The sequence below is a fragment of the Gasterosteus aculeatus genome, chromosome 13 (genome assembly GCF_964276395.1).
Source record: "Gasterosteus aculeatus chromosome 13, fGasAcu3.hap1.1, whole genome shotgun sequence".
Classification (NCBI taxonomy): Eukaryota; Metazoa; Chordata; class Actinopteri; order Perciformes; family Gasterosteidae; genus Gasterosteus; species Gasterosteus aculeatus.
This window is the reverse complement of record NC_135701.1, coordinates 9,803,718-9,819,118: the sequence shown is the minus strand read 5'-3', so window position 1 is coordinate 9,819,118 and position 15,401 is coordinate 9,803,718. Positions and strand designations below refer to the sequence as shown.

Sequence of the window (15,401 nt, the reverse complement as noted above, 5' to 3'; positions counted from 1 at the left end):
TTGGAGGTGGGAAGTTACAACTTGAACGTGAGAAGTAGATGAAGGGTAATGAAGAAAGTATTTAAGGGTTGAGATAAGATGTGAGAGATAAGATGAAGTTCTTATCACGCAGCAGGCAGGTCTTAACAGGCCCCTTAGACTGCTTGAAGTAGCTATAACGTAGTTAGATATCAACAACATAGCTGGATATCAACAACATATCTGGATATCAACAACATAGCTGGATATCAACAACGTATCTGGATATCAACAACATAGCTGAATATCTGGATATCAACATTGTCTTGTTATTAACTTGTTAGTAACTTGAAACACAACCTATTTACATCCAGTATCAAGCAATTGGCATGTATTCAATTGTTTTGTTATTTCAACATTGTCTTGTTTTACTTCATGTTTTTCTATACGTGCTGTTTTTATCAGGTGAGGTTGCAGATGCATTGAAAGAGGACTGTGTCCCCTGTGACGAGGGATGTAAGCAATGTAAACGCAGTAAGTCCACCACATCTTCTTCCGCCTCGCTTTCTCGCTTCCCACCTCTTTGCCCTGCATCGACCAACGCAAATAGAAATAGAAATTATAATCAAGTGCACGATGGCTTCAGCAGAACACTACAATATTATATATGTTGTAGTCAAAGTGACTGTAGATGAGAAAACGTGCACTGCTCAAATCCAACTGTTTCAGAGCTGGAGACTTTCATTATTTCAATCCTTGGGAATGAGATACAGTGACACGTCAGAAAAGCTTGTAACCAAAACATAACTCTTAATAAAGTAGGATTTCCCGTACTGAATGTATTGTATTGTCTTGAGCCGGGCTGCCTGTATTTACTCATCATGGTGGTGATTGATTCTTAATGCGCCTCACTCTTGTTGTTTATCTCCTCCATTAACTTCAAATATTCTGCAAAGGGTTCAAATATTTTCCAATCCAAGCTGAAATAAAAAATCCACTTTTTCTGAGAAGGCTTCAAATGAGATTTTTTGTAACCCAGTGACATTTGATGATAATATCCGTAAAAACTGTTACTCATACAACTCGCCATGTCAGTGAAGCCACGTGAAGACGAGAGCTCTTCTTCTCCCACAAAGGGCTGTGGACGTACCAGAGGCTGTTGTTGTTCCCAACTAGTTATTATGTTACTATGCATTCTGGGTGGAATGCATTTCTTCGTTCTTACCCCCACCACGAACCCCCTCTAACCTACTTGCTCTTAGTAATCACAATAGCAGAACTAGTTATTCAGCAGATTTAAGATGATGATGACGAAATACTACGGGCCAAAGTGATGAAACAGAGCATGCAGTGTCTGACAATTATATATATATATATATATATATATATATATATATATATATATATATATATAATGTGTGTGCATGCTTACATTTTCCACTTATTTAGCTTTTCTCAACTTTTAAAAGGTTTTACACATGGCATCAGATGTAGTTTTGGATGCACTCCACTTTTTGCTAGTGTGTATTTGTTAAATCAATCCAGGATTAGATTGATATCCGATCTCCAATGAAGGGTCCAAGGACAGTTGATGTTATGTGAACAGATCGTAAAGCCTTTTAAAGCAAATTTGGGATAATGGGCTATATCAATAAATCGGCCTTGACTTTGCTCTGCATAACTTATAACTGATAAAAGCTCTCTCAGGCTGGCATAATCAACTGATGTGCTTTGTACCTGGGATAAAAAGCCCTCATTATGTCAGCCCTTCTTGGCATATGGCCCCATGGCTCCCTATATTGCTGCTGACTCATTTTCAATCAGTATGTGTTGTCTTTTGAGTTTACATTTTCCCTGAATGTCCCCATTCAGCCTCTCTGGGTATCTGTGTTTACTTCTTCCATTTCTTTGACTTGCTCCATACAGTTTTTTGTTTAAGACAAGATGATTCACACTGTGATTCGTTTAGTTTGTTTCAATATCCGCTCAAATTGATCCCTAGTATTCCTCTCATTCCTTTACGCCTCTCCTCCAGTTCTCTGTTGTGACATATGCTGCCTATATCTGAGCTAGAACACTGAAGGGGTTCCGTCATTTTACTGGCATATTTGTTCTGTTTTTCTCAACCAGCAATCCACTTCTCAATAAAAACACGTCACTTTCTCAGACTGCAATGATAATTTGAGGTGATGGTAAAAACTGTATTCATCCATCCTGATTCCCGACTGTGCATCCCCTCCTATTACTGAGGCTAATGTGCGATTGCTTGTGCGGGTGAATGTATTATATAGCCTGTGGGTGCACGTAGACTGTAAATGTGTCCGTATGAGGGCTTGCACATTCCACAAGTGCATATTTGGGATGTGCATGCCGGTCCGAATTCTGTTGAAATTTCCCTTCCCCGTGCTTTCCCAGCTCACATTTATGCTGGAGCTATTTACTCTCTTCTCATAGACACAGCCTGGAGGCACGGTTTCCAGCTCCTCTGTCCCTCCCACCTTTCCTTTGTCCCAGTCTCCCTCTGTATGAGTAATAGCTTTCACAGGTACCGGCTTGTCGACCGCACTGAAGTACAAACCGGTGCAGTGTTAAGTTGAGGGTGCTGCAGGGAGACTGGGAGGAATGGGTTGTTGGGGTCGATGGAGGGATCTCTGGAGAGCCTGAATGCCCCTGGGGAAAGTCTGCAGAAGAGGCTGTTTAGTTTCATCTCATTCTCTTTCTCTTACCTCTCTTTCAGTCGACTGCTCTGTGGTTCCTGTCTGATCTTTTCCTTCTCGCTCCCTCTGTCCCTGGAGACATCTTTTACGTCGTTGGACTAGGGGATGACAGGGGGGCTCTTCCTCAGTCACCGGTTGGATGGTTTTGAGTGACAGCAGGAGCGAATTAGATTTGTGGGAAAATGTACTTTCTCCCTCTCTCTCACTCAATCACATATTCATATCTCGGGGCTCGGTTCTCGGGTCTCTAGTGGTACAACACAAATTAACAGCAAATATGCAGGTTGGTTTGCATAACATGTCACTCACATCATGCTCGCTTTTGTGTCGTAGTTTAGCAAAAGTACCCCTCCGGTGCAAACTGTGCGGACGCCACTGACTACGACGCACAACAGGCCGGCAGCGTGTGACTTCTGTCTTCTTGAAGATGAGATGTTCTACTGAGATGCTTGAAGAAAGTCTTTGACGTTTGCATTTGTGAGAGCTTCTGTGTTGGATCTTTTGGCTACTTCCACGTTCATCGCATTCCGATGCAGATTGATCTGTTTTAAGTTCTACAGCATCTCAACACGTTTATTGTGTGTTGTCAGAGCGCCTCCTGCTGGTGTGAAAGGAAACTAGAAAAAATAAAGAGGATTGCGCCAGCAGGGGAGGTCAGATATTGTTTCACTGACACATACCACCGCTGTAACGTTTTTGTCAGTGCAAACAAAGTAAAACAGGCGCATCATGTCTAAATGTCATTTGATCACCATTGCAACAGTGATAACGAGGTTGATCGGATGTACAACATTCTTTGTCTTGCCTTGATATTGAAAGCGGCGCTAATTCACCAGGTCCAGTAATCCCAGTATGCCTGATCTGGTAGTGATTTGTTTAATTTCTTCTCTTCACCACAGAGGATTCAGGTGAACAGGAATCTGTTTGTCTCAAATGTGGAGACGGATATTACCAGTAAGTCTCTTGGGTTTAGTTCCATTGCACTCCTTCCTATATGTGTATGTCTTCATACTGAGACTGTCCCTCTGTCCATCAGGTTAGACACAGACTGCCATCAGTCCTGTCCAGATCGGACGTACAGTAGGAACGACACCATGCTGTGCGCTCCGTGTGAACAACGATGCGTAATCTGCGACCAGTCCCAGTGCTACTGGTGTGAAGAGGGATTCTACGTCTCTGGTAAGCATTTGAACCATTTATAATTTTGAGTTATGGTGTGAATGTAAACTGGAGGCGCTTATGCCCGTGATTAGCATCCGGTTTTAAATATATATACAACATGTGTCCAATTTGACTGTTCCAGTAAGATTCCCCATCTGTTGGCGTCCATCTGAAACATCCAAGTTGTAAAAAGTGTCAAATCATGAATCGTTTCTGAAAGAAAACTTTAACTGTATATGGAGGCATTCAAAATGGGTGTTTTTTTGTGTCCAGGCGGCACGTGTGTGGATCACTGTGAGGACGGTTTCTTTGTGGATGATGAGAGCCGGGAGTGTGAGCTGTGTCATCGCACCTGTCTTACCTGCGGAGGGCCACAATATGACGACTGTGACTCCTGCGAGGACGGATTCACACTGAAGAGCGGGGAGTGTTCGAGCGACAGAGACCTTACACCCTGCCCTGCGACGCACTTCAGGAACGGTGTGGAAAAGTACCAAATGTTTTCTGCCTCGGCCTCTTGTCCTTTCTTGTCTGACTCACTCTGACATTCCACCGGTCACTTTCTTTCATTCTGCAGACGTCACTTCATCGTCATCATCACTTTTCACTCCTGTTCGCTAGTGCACTTAATTTTTTTTATTTTAAAATATTTTTAACTTTATTCTTTTATTTTAAACTAACCCATAGGCTTATTCTACTAACCCATAGCATTAACATTTTATTTTACTACTCGTGCACTGTTGTCTAGTGTCATACTGTCTACTGTCACGCACCAACCGCCAAGTCAAATTTCTTGTATGTAAGACATATTTTGGCAATAAATGTTTCCTGATTCCTGATGTCATTGATGACCTCATATTTTGACGGGGTTTCCTTTTGCTGTTCACTGTCAGATGAGGGTGAATGTGAGTCGTGCCACTCCACCTGCGAGACTTGCTCTGCTGCAGGGCAGAAGGAATGCAACAGCTGTGATTCTGGTGAGCATTTTCTGCTTCTATGCCACATCAGACTGAGCTGCTGAAACGACAACATTTTAAATGAACCCGTGTGAAAACCTGCCATCACAGTACGTTTCATTTAGGGGCGAATGTGAGACCGGATAATTAAGAATCGACCTTAAATACTACCGTACCTCCCTATTTGTTCTCTTTTGTGAGTGATGCGATTTATCTTTCTGTCTCGAGGTCGATTTTTGACTGCCCATCAGACCTGCTTGTCCCGTTGTCCATCTGGTACTTTTGCCAACAAGACGTCCAGCCGGTGTGACGACTGCTCGACAGGGTGCGTCACGTGCGAGGACGCCCAGCGGTGCCAGCACTGTCGCGCCGGGCTTAACCTCCACGGCGGGGTGTGTGTGGTGGATTGTCCGAGGTGCTTGTTCTGTTTTCGCATTTCTCGACTCGCAGATGAACGCACACCGTGACAACAAGTCAATGACACCTCATTCTCTCCTGTCCTTCCCAGAGGGTTTCCTGAGAGTGGCGTGTGCCAGCCGTGCGACCCGGGCTGTGCCTCCTGCCAAGGAAACTCCTCTCACTGTCTGAGCTGTGAGAAACAGTACTTGCTTCTGGACCACTCCTGCAGGTCTCACTGTCCAAAGGGCTATTACGCCAGCGAGACGCAGTGCCTTCGCTGCCCGGCTCACTGCGGAGAATGCGATCAAGGTGGCCTGTGTAAGAGTGAGTACGCTGGGTCGAAACAGTCAAGGGCAGAGAAACGCAATACGGGGATTGAAGAGAGGGGTTTTTGAAAGGCGACTTGGATTAGTGAGGAAGTAGCTGAACGGCAGAGAAGGAAGATGAGGAGGAAACGCAGAGAGACGGTTCACTGCTCACTGGACGCCAGTGACGACTGATCCACAGGGTGCTGCTATAGCGCAGCCATGGGACATTGGAAGGTATACGTAGTGAGGACCAGAGGAAATCTGACCCGAAGAAAGATGCAGACATACAGGAGACATTTGAGTTGGGAAAAACCAATATTTGCCATATTTGTACCCTTAGCAGAAGTACCTATAATGGCATAACAACGTTTTTTCTCCTCGTACGTATGTGACTTTGAATATGTATGTAGTGTTAGCATCGTGGATAAACACAAACAAGCGTTTTATTGGTAAAAAATGTCCTCCTCTCTCCCAGAGTGTGCTCAGTACTACTTCCTACATGAGGGTCAGTGCGTGGGTGATTGTCCTGATGGCTACTATGCCGAGCCACAGGAGTGCGTGCGCTGCCATGCGGATTGTGCCTCTTGTGACGGACCGAGCTTTGACGACTGCGCTGTGTGTCACAACCCGAAAGCCGTCCGGTACAATGGAGAGTGTCTGGCTAAGTGTCCCAACAGCACTTACTACGACGCCACTGCTAATGAATGCAGAGGTAAGGGGAGATGGAGGTCCATCATGCAAAATAAAGTAACGCTGTACGACATAATTATAGGGTTTATCAGCCGTCTGCTTCTCTTTACATTTCCTTTTTCCTAGATTGCGACAGGTCATGTCTGACCTGCTCGGGACACGAGCCCTCATCGTGCCTCAGTTGCGACGCCAAAAGGCGTAAAGACAGCGGTGGACACTGCGTTTGGTTCATTCAGTGCTCTTTGGGCTCATACATGGACCACAATGGGCAGTGCCAGCAGTGTCACCAACTCTGCCATCGCTGTTCTGGGCCGAGCAAAGACCACTGCCTCAGCTGCAAGGAACCAAACTTCCTACACAGTAAGCTGTATCCGTAGAAAACCAAAACATGCTCATCCAAACTTCACGTTTAAAAAAAAAAAAAATTGTAACTTTGTGTCCATCAGACAGCACATGCGTGCAGGAGTGTCCTGTGGGTTACTATGCCGGGGACAAAGACGAACGCGCGTGCGAGCGCTGTCACTTCAGCTGTAAGTCATGTGCCGGTCGTCACAGTTTGCAGTGTGTCGACTGTAAGTCTGGATTCTTCAAGCAGGGAAGCAGCTGCGTCGAAACCTGTTCAGAGAGGTTAAAGAACACACAGACACACAGAATGGCATTTTCTTTTTCCTCGGCGGACACCAACAAGCTAAACTGGTGTCCTCTCGCTCTCTCCCTGTCAGTCACTTTGGCAACACCAACACCATGGTTTGTGAGCGATGCGACCCCTCTTGTAGCCGGTGCTGGGGTCTTGGTAACAAAAACTGCCTGAGCTGTCGGGCGGGTTACGTCTACCTGGGGCAGAGGGGACAGTGCCTGCAGAGCTGCCCTCCGAGCTTCTACCTGCACAGCCGGACCAAGACCTGCCGCAAGTGTCACCCGACCTGCCAAACCTGCAGCGGTAAAGGAAGCCTGTCATGGCTCATTTGTGCCACGTGTTGTTAGTTGGTTTTATTTCATTATTTTCACAGTCAGCACCCAACTTCCTCCCACTTGAGTATTTAAAACGCCCGCCGCGGCCTTTGATACGATATTAATCTGTCAAATCAAGTTCAGCCACGTGAAGACGTTTGACAGTCTCCTCTCCTTCCAGATGGGGGCGCCCTGGCCTGTCAGTCCTGTTATGAAGGCTACACTCTTAAGGGAGGCATCTGTGTATCCCGTTGTCTCATAGGCCAATACGCTGCTTCACAGGTGAGAAAGCTTATGTGTTGCTCAATTGTATAAAACATTGTTTTTGTTCCTCATCAGAGTCTCATTTCTCTCTTGAAAAACAAATAATATATTGGACCTATAAGTGCAGTTTATCACAGTCGCTCTGGAAGTCCCCGACTGACATCCAGTCTGCGGCGTAACAAATTCTTCTGTCGCTTAAGGGCTCTGAGTCCGATAGTGATGAGCCAAACTGCGCGCCATGTGACCCGTCCTGCTTTGACTGCCGCGGACCCGGCATGTGGAGCTGCACGTTGTGCCCGGCACTCCTGATCCTGTCTGAAGGCCGCTGCTTGTCCTGCTGTGGAAATGAGACACGGCATGATGACGCACCGATACCCAGGGAGTGCTGTGACTGCAAGGCCTCACGGGGTAAACCAGAAGTCTTTTAATGCAACCCACAAAGACACAGACTCTATTGAGACTCGACTCCGAGTGTAACTGATGAGTTTTTTCAATCAGAGATTATAATTTGTAATGGTCGCCATCCTGTGTAATTCATTTATAGCCTTCCCACTCATGGCAACATTTGTTGCCCCACATAGTTTTCAGGGCTCCACAATCATGTTGTTTGCATGACTGCATGCATGTCCCAAGCTTTCATGGCCAGTAGTATTCAACTAAAACTCAAGTATTGTAAAACACACAAACCCGATGTGCAGATTACGTTGTTTTAATTAACCTAACGATGGGCTCCGTCTCCTTCTTCTCAGAGGAATGCATCCTGGGTGTGAACTTTGTGATGAGAGATGCTGGGGACTTAGAGGCTCAAGGCGGCAGCGCTAAACTCTTTGTCCTTGCCTGTGTTCTCCTCGTCGTCTTCGTGGGCGGTGGGGTCTTCCTCTTCCTCACTGCTCGATCCAAATCTCTTGTCATCGCACCCAAAACCAAAGCGGGAGGTTACGAGAAACTGGGCACCACTGAGGGCACCGCGTCACAACCCACCGCCTCCACAAGCGGGGAGTACTGCGACCGCGTCATTGCATGTGAGGATGATGAGGAAGATGACGAGGATGAGGACATCGTGTACATGGGACAAGATGGGACAGTGTATCGGAAGTTTAAGTACGGACTCTTGGATGAGGACGAGATTGAGCTAGAATACGATGACGAGAGCTACTCATACAACTGAAAAGGAAGCCGCGGATGGAGAGAATTGGTTCCGCCTAACGTATCGAAGGAGACTAAACTAAGTTTTTCCTCCCCTCCCCTCCGATACTTAATGTTAATTTTATGCTTTTTGAACAGTTGGATCATAGATCATGTGGGTACAGTCATTGGTGAAGCAGGACCACATTTTGGCGTCAATGTTTTTCAATGCTAATACATTTCAGTCACACTGCCCAGCTACCAATGAATATGTCAAAATGTTGTGGCTGCAACGGAAAATCAAACACATGTGACTGCTGGGTCGACTTGGATACCGACTTACTACTGGTCTAGTCTCAACATCCATCGTTTTGGTTAAGTGTGGGATTATATAACCTATTCCTGTGATTGACATGAAGTTGCATGTGTGCTGAAATGTTTATGTGTTGGTTTCCATTTTATTAGAAATTTAATTGATTAATAGTTAATGAATTAATTGGCACATTCAATTATGTGATAGACATTATCCACTGATATTGTGGACTACTGCAAAAACAGTACTACAGTCCTACTACGTTCATGGTAGTGAAAATGTACACGGTGAAATATCTATCTATGATGTTTCAACACAGTGGCACATTAATAACTTCCTTTTAATTGCAAATTGTATTTTGTTATTACAACCCAGGTAACTCCACATTTGAACATTATGCGAATGTTATACTTTATCTGTTTCTGCATCCTCTGTTTAAATTGTAATCTGGACTTTGTACCGCAATGCAGGAGTCACCGGAAGAGTCATAGCAAACATTGCACTGAAGTACAATTGGCACCTTATGCAAATATATACCTAATTTTGCAGGGGACTTTAAATTCTCCTCCAATTTTTACATGAGCATCTTTTTGCTGTATGTAATGCGTAACTAGCACTTTTAAATCCTTCTTGGATCTACGTTGACCAATGCAGCTGTGATGTCATTTGCTGGTTCCTCATTTGTCACAGACGGATGTCAAAATATCCGTGTTTAGTGCTAGTTAGTACTTATACGTATTCTTAGTTTAGTATTCTCACACAACGGAAGCCCCTGGAGAGATACATCTGAACTTTTTTTTCTAAGGGACAGCTTTTGAGCTTCCAAGTTGTTCTAAATACTTGGTTAAGCACTGACGTCATCAGGCTCACCTATCAACTCATCGGTCATCTCACTCGGCAACGTCAAGTTGTCTTTTGATAATTAACTTTACAGCGATTACCCAGCAAACAGGTCCAGTCCAGCCTCTTATCTAATTCTAGACTTAGAAAAAAAACCCTAACATTTAGTTCCTTAACTGCAGAGAAGAGGATGACTGACTTCTGAGTGAGTGGCACAACAGTAGTGAAGACATTGCTCAGAAGAGTTGCATGACTTATGACGAATGTGTTTCAGCCACGTCGGAACCCCCCCCCACCTCCTCGCTAAACCTCCTAAATCCAGTTTCATTCTTGTCTTTTTTTTAATCGTAGCACGTTTTAGTGAGGCGAATAATCCGTGAGCTGCAGATATTTGATTGGTGCTGCTCAGCTCGCCTCTATTGAAGAACACAGGACCGTCTCTTACGTTTGTCCCTCTGTTGGCCATGAACTTTCCTTCCTGTCTCTTCTGTACACACGCGCTTCACACACAAACCCTGAATCTGCTTCAACAGTGACTTTGGGACACGTGGACTATTGACCCATGTACGCGTGATATCTAATCTACGTCAGAATAATTAAGGGGGCGTTGACTTTGTTTTGATTAAATGGGTGTGTATGGGAATGGTTTTGAGAATTAGATTTACTTTGGCCCTGAATTTTGAATTTATTGTTTTTGAATGAGAATAAAACTATCAGATTTCACCTGGTTCTTCCTCATTAGGTTAATAAATCAAGATACCAAATATAGGACAATGGCTTAAGAACACCGGCTACTGTCTTTCACATGGTGTTCATGACGTGGACATGGACAGTAACGTTTTTTGATCTTGCTGTGACTCTCATGTATACTCCTATAGCTGTGGGAACACTTTCAAATTTTTTTGAAATGTGTGTTTTTGTGCGTCAATATGATGACATGGTCATGTTAGAGGGGGAACAGGGAAGAATTTCCTTCTTAAAAACAAAAGGGTTTCTTAATTTTTTCTCTACATTGAACATTTTTTAGGGTGGGGATTTTTTCCTTTGCCGATGTGAGGGTCCCAGGACACAGAAAAATGATTTTAGAAATAGGCCTAATTGCCAGACCTGATATAACAACATTCTCGGAGGCCCAATGTTCTATCCTGGTTCATGCTTTAGCAATTTAGAATACATAATATTTCCATCACATCTTTTCCAGAATAGTGTTATAAAATTGACCAAAGTATTTTGATTACATTACAGCAAAAACAATGAAAACAGAAGAGGTGCGCTACAAGCAGTGACCCTGTGGCCCCCGTGTAAACTGGAATAATCACAACAAATCATCCTGCCAACATTCTCTGCTGCAGCAGCATCATAAGTGTTATGAAAACGTCCATCTTCAAATCTTCTAACCGGTTTAAAGCAGCAGCACATCACAACTCAAAAGTTACATTCAAATTTATTTTGTACATTAAGTGCTTTGGGGGATGAATATAATTGATATTGTAGCATTTAGCATAGAGAAGATTTTTATAGCAGTGAATTTGTCAACATGATTACAGTGAAGTGCTGCTTCCTCTATTGATTCTGTCATTAATTACCCTGCCAATTGAAAACCAAACTGCTGTAAAACAAAACCTATGAGACTGACAATAGAATCGTTCTTGGAAAAGAAATGAAAATGAAATGAAGACGAAAAATAACTACTGCTGAATGATTGCAGTCTTATCCTTTGGTCGTATCACTTGCAGATTCATAATTCTCTAAAAACAATTAACAGTTGCATGTTCGGTGCCATTTTCTTTGTAAAACGTAGAGGTGCAAGCACAAACATTTTTAAAGACCCCATGAATGTAAAATGAAGCTAACGAACATAAAATATTGTGAGAAAGTTGGTCTGCATTAACGTCTAATATTTTTAGAACAAATGACTGCTGCCTTTCCTAAAAATAAGTGCAGAGTACAGGAGTTGTGCTCCTAATGCTCACCAAGTATCAATGTTTTACTATCTGTAACAAACCCACAAACACTAGTGGACTGTAGGTCTGAGAATAAGGCAAGCTGCACTGAATAGAACGACGACGTGACCAACACACTGAACATGCTTTCTTTTTTCGGCCTGCATTCCTTGAATCATCTAAAAATGTTCTGAAAATATATGTTTGTGTCAAAAGAGTACCACTTCAACCCATATAGCAATGTTAAATATAAGTCCTTACCTATTTTATAGGTTAATAATTTATGCAAGATTTTTATTTCGGCATATTTATCAAAAACCCCGAATCAAATGTAAAAGGGTCCCCTACTTTACGGCAGTGATAAACGGTAGAGGGCTTGTGTCTCACTAGAAGGGAAAGACATTCTCTTTGAGAAGACTGACCCCTCTAAATTTACATTAACAATTTAATCTCCACATCTTTACACGTCTTGCATTTCGCTACATTGTTGCATATTCATCTAACAGTGTGAGCAGTGTCTTTGTTACAGATAATAATGCCCAGGCTTTCTCTCTCTCTCAACATCTGCCACAGAAACAAATGTTGACAGTAAAGGACATACAGAGCTTTTTTTTTTTTTTCAACCTTGGCTTGAGAGCATTCACAGAGTTGAGTTTATGGACCATTTGTGTTTTAAGTTATAAACAGGAAATCTGCTGTAGGAATATACAAATGAACATCTATTGAGTGGCTGAAACAAAGCAACACAAACAGTTGGGCCAAAGAAGGAAGAAAAACACAATGGAAAAAAAGAAGGATTGTTTGTTTTAGATTATGTCCACGTGGAGCCATAATGACAGCAAACAGATCTCAGAATGAGGATCTGCATTTTTAATGAACGCATACACCAGCGTGTGTTCACAGCCGGCTGTCAGTGACCATTCAGAATAGTCTGTGACGTGGACGCGCTGCTCGGGGTCGGGGCGGAGGACGGGCTGGGCGCGCTGGTGAAGAAGTTGTCGTCTCGCAGTTTGAGAGGCTCTGGAAGCTCCAGCTGGGCCTTGGCCTCCTCAATGTCGTTGTTTATGGCTGCAATGAGCGCTTCTGTTATGAACACAAAATGAGAGTTAAAAACATGCAGAAACAAAGTCAGGTGCAAAGCTGAGGGAAAGGGGGGGGGGGGGGGGGGTCATGTTGAGTGAAGAGGAGTAAATATAGCAGAAGATGTCTGAGTGAGACAATTGTACAATCACTCAGTAATTGTAGTGGGACTTTACTTGACAGCAACGTTTGGTATCTTACCAAGTGAGTTGTAGCTTCTCTCTGGACGGATGTAGCCCACCATGACAACACTTAGAATCTCTCCATAGAAGTCCTCTTTGAAAGTGTGAATAACGTGAGTCTCCTAGAATATGTAAAATACATCCGGATCTTCACAAGAGAACTGTAATGGTCAACATGCATCTTGTGTTGTCAAACCCGAATTACAAAAAAGATATATGAAATTAATAAAAGTTAGTTATATAATAAGTAAATGCTGAAAGAGTGTGTTTGACCACAATGTAGAACATGGCAGACTCCAGCCACTATTCTGAACCGAGAATTCAGCACAACGGTTATTCAATCCCTTCTAACGAACAGTTACTTGGATTGTATTTTCCAAATACATTTTGTCCCGCCAGGAAATTTGATTTGTGTGTGACCATGCCCTTCTGACCATGGATTGTAAAAGACTATTCAACATATCATGAATAGATATGCCACGGGCACGCGTCTCTTCGGATTAAAACACCAAGCAGTTTGCAGTGAATGCTGCTTTCCTTGTACTGACCATGGACTTCTTGGTATTTTTATAGTATGGGTTCCAGCCAATGCTCATCACCATCTTGTAGACATCCCCGTTACCGACACAGGCCCAGCCGTAGTAGATTCCTGTGCCGATATCTGCTGGAAGATTGTCCACCACCGAGTCGGGAAAGTTGGCTGGAGATTAAAAGAAAAAGTGAGGCAGAAGAATAAGAGAAAACGTTCAGCATGCGAAGGGGGAACTTCTCCTCCTAAGAGTGGGAGACCTTCACTTCACCTTTTTTGCAATATCTGCACTGTTTGGGACCTCTGCGTGGTTAGAAACAAATTTCTCTCAGAAATTACAATGAACATTTGTAAACTTAACATATAGTTTTGGATATCGTGCCTTCATTATGCATTTAATAAAACACATTTAACTAACCCAGGTTGGTGACAGGCGATGCACTGGGGTGACGTAACGGGTCTTTCCTCGGAATAAACCGTTTCACTTTGATTAAAACATGACGCCACACTATTCAATTGTGGACTCGGTCATCACATTTGATCACCAGGTTCAGCTCGTACGTATCGCGGTCCAAACGAAAAAAGGTGCGCGCTCGTTACGTAAACAGGTGTCGTCGTTAAAACGGTCCAGTGCGATTTGGTAACAAGCTCCGAACCTCCGCTGAGAAAGACTTTTGGACATTTAGGTAATAATCGCAGACGTCCAATGGTAATTATGTAACGTTTCTCGTTAGTTCTCTCTCCGGTGATGTTACTCTGTGATTGAGACGCGACCCGACGAGATCCACGCATGCTAACGTCATGTAGCGGGTCAGCTAACGTTACCCAGTCGCTCGTCCAGATTAATGGCAGACGATGACAGACTCACCTGTGGGAATTCCCAGTTCCTTGCTTCCTCTGCCGAAGCCTCGAATGACCTCTCCCCGGCAGAAATACGGGAGGCTCTTCATGACTTGCGCTAGCTTCCGGGCAACAGCCGGCTAGACGGACGCCGTAGAATGACCTCGAAAGTTGAAAGGATGTCGGACTGGACAATCAGCCCTGCTCGTTGGCGGTTAGCGCCACAAATCTGCACTACTGTGGAGCTCAGATCCGTCCTCGAATTCGGCGAGAGCTTCCCTTGTTGCCTGGTGAGCGTCGCTTGAGTTGGATGGAGTTGAACGTCACTCAGTTAGCAGCGATGGTTAAAGTTCACCCGCTATGCTAGCTAAGGTAGCTACTGGTAGCATCTATAGAGCCGCCAGGGTACTCGGACGATTTCGTCCCGAGGTTTCTACAGCACCAAGGAGATAACTGCCCCAGTTTCACCGTGGTTAGATCCACGGTAACAATGACGCTCCCCAAGCCGGTAGTTATGACATGTGTGGGAACATACGTTTTAGTAACACTTTTGATGACGTCATTGACCACGTGACCAAAGCAGGCCGGGGGTTACGTGTTGCGTTCAAATGTTGTAGGAAAAGAATAGCGAATACATATGAAACGTTCTATGATGCATTTAGAGTCAGTCAGTTCTAACGGTTAAATTTGACTCCGTTTTTACAGTGTTCTCTACATACATAGGCTTTTTTTAACAAATAAACAAGAAAGTATAAACAAGGACAAAAAAAATGTAGAACAAGAAGTCAAAATGACAGTTGGGCGACCATTAGTTGTTATTTCAATTTTTAGCTTGGTGGCAATCGCTGAAAAAAGACCGGAAACACCCCAAATAACCGGTTCTAGCCAACTATAGACCTATCTCCAACCTTGCCTTCCTGTCCAAGGTGCTAGAGAAGGTAGTTACTTCTCAACCTCAGGACTATCTTAAGCACAACAACTTGTTTGAAAATTTTCAGTCAGGATTCCGTTCAGCTCACAGCACGGAAACAGCTTTGCTCAGGGTGACGACTAATAAAAGACAGTTGGCTTTCACAAACTGAGCGAAGCAGTGTGAGATATGTGACCAAACAAACAGGAACACGCGTCAACTCAACGTTTACGCT

At 43.8% G+C, this 15,401-nt stretch overlaps 2 protein-coding genes across 2 annotated transcripts; one reads left to right on the top strand and one right to left on the bottom strand.

The window, feature by feature from the left end:
- Positions 1–3,509: 3,509 nt before the first annotated feature.
- LOC144386283 (proprotein convertase subtilisin/kexin type 5-like) lies at positions 3,510–9,193 on the top strand. Its single transcript, XM_078086576.1, has 13 exons — positions 3,510–3,629; positions 3,712–3,854; positions 4,110–4,316; positions 4,730–4,813; positions 5,021–5,207; positions 5,301–5,515; positions 5,975–6,211; positions 6,316–6,549; positions 6,636–6,816; positions 6,912–7,129; positions 7,322–7,422; positions 7,605–7,812; positions 8,154–9,193. Exons 2-13 carry the CDS (start codon positions 3,770–3,772, stop codon positions 8,570–8,572), a joined length of 2,376 nt encoding a protein of 791 aa, XP_077942702.1. The 5' UTR covers positions 3,510–3,629; positions 3,712–3,769; the 3' UTR covers positions 8,573–9,193.
- Positions 9,181–14,869, bottom strand: rfk (riboflavin kinase). The gene is made up of 4 exons (XM_040195171.2): positions 14,285–14,869; positions 13,436–13,587; positions 12,907–13,009; positions 9,181–12,708 (listed from the first exon to the last, which is right to left on the bottom strand). Exons 1-4 carry the CDS (start codon positions 14,364–14,366, stop codon positions 12,536–12,538), a joined length of 510 nt encoding a protein of 169 aa, XP_040051105.2. The 5' UTR covers positions 14,367–14,869; the 3' UTR covers positions 9,181–12,535.
- Positions 14,870–15,401: the final 532 nt, after the last annotated feature.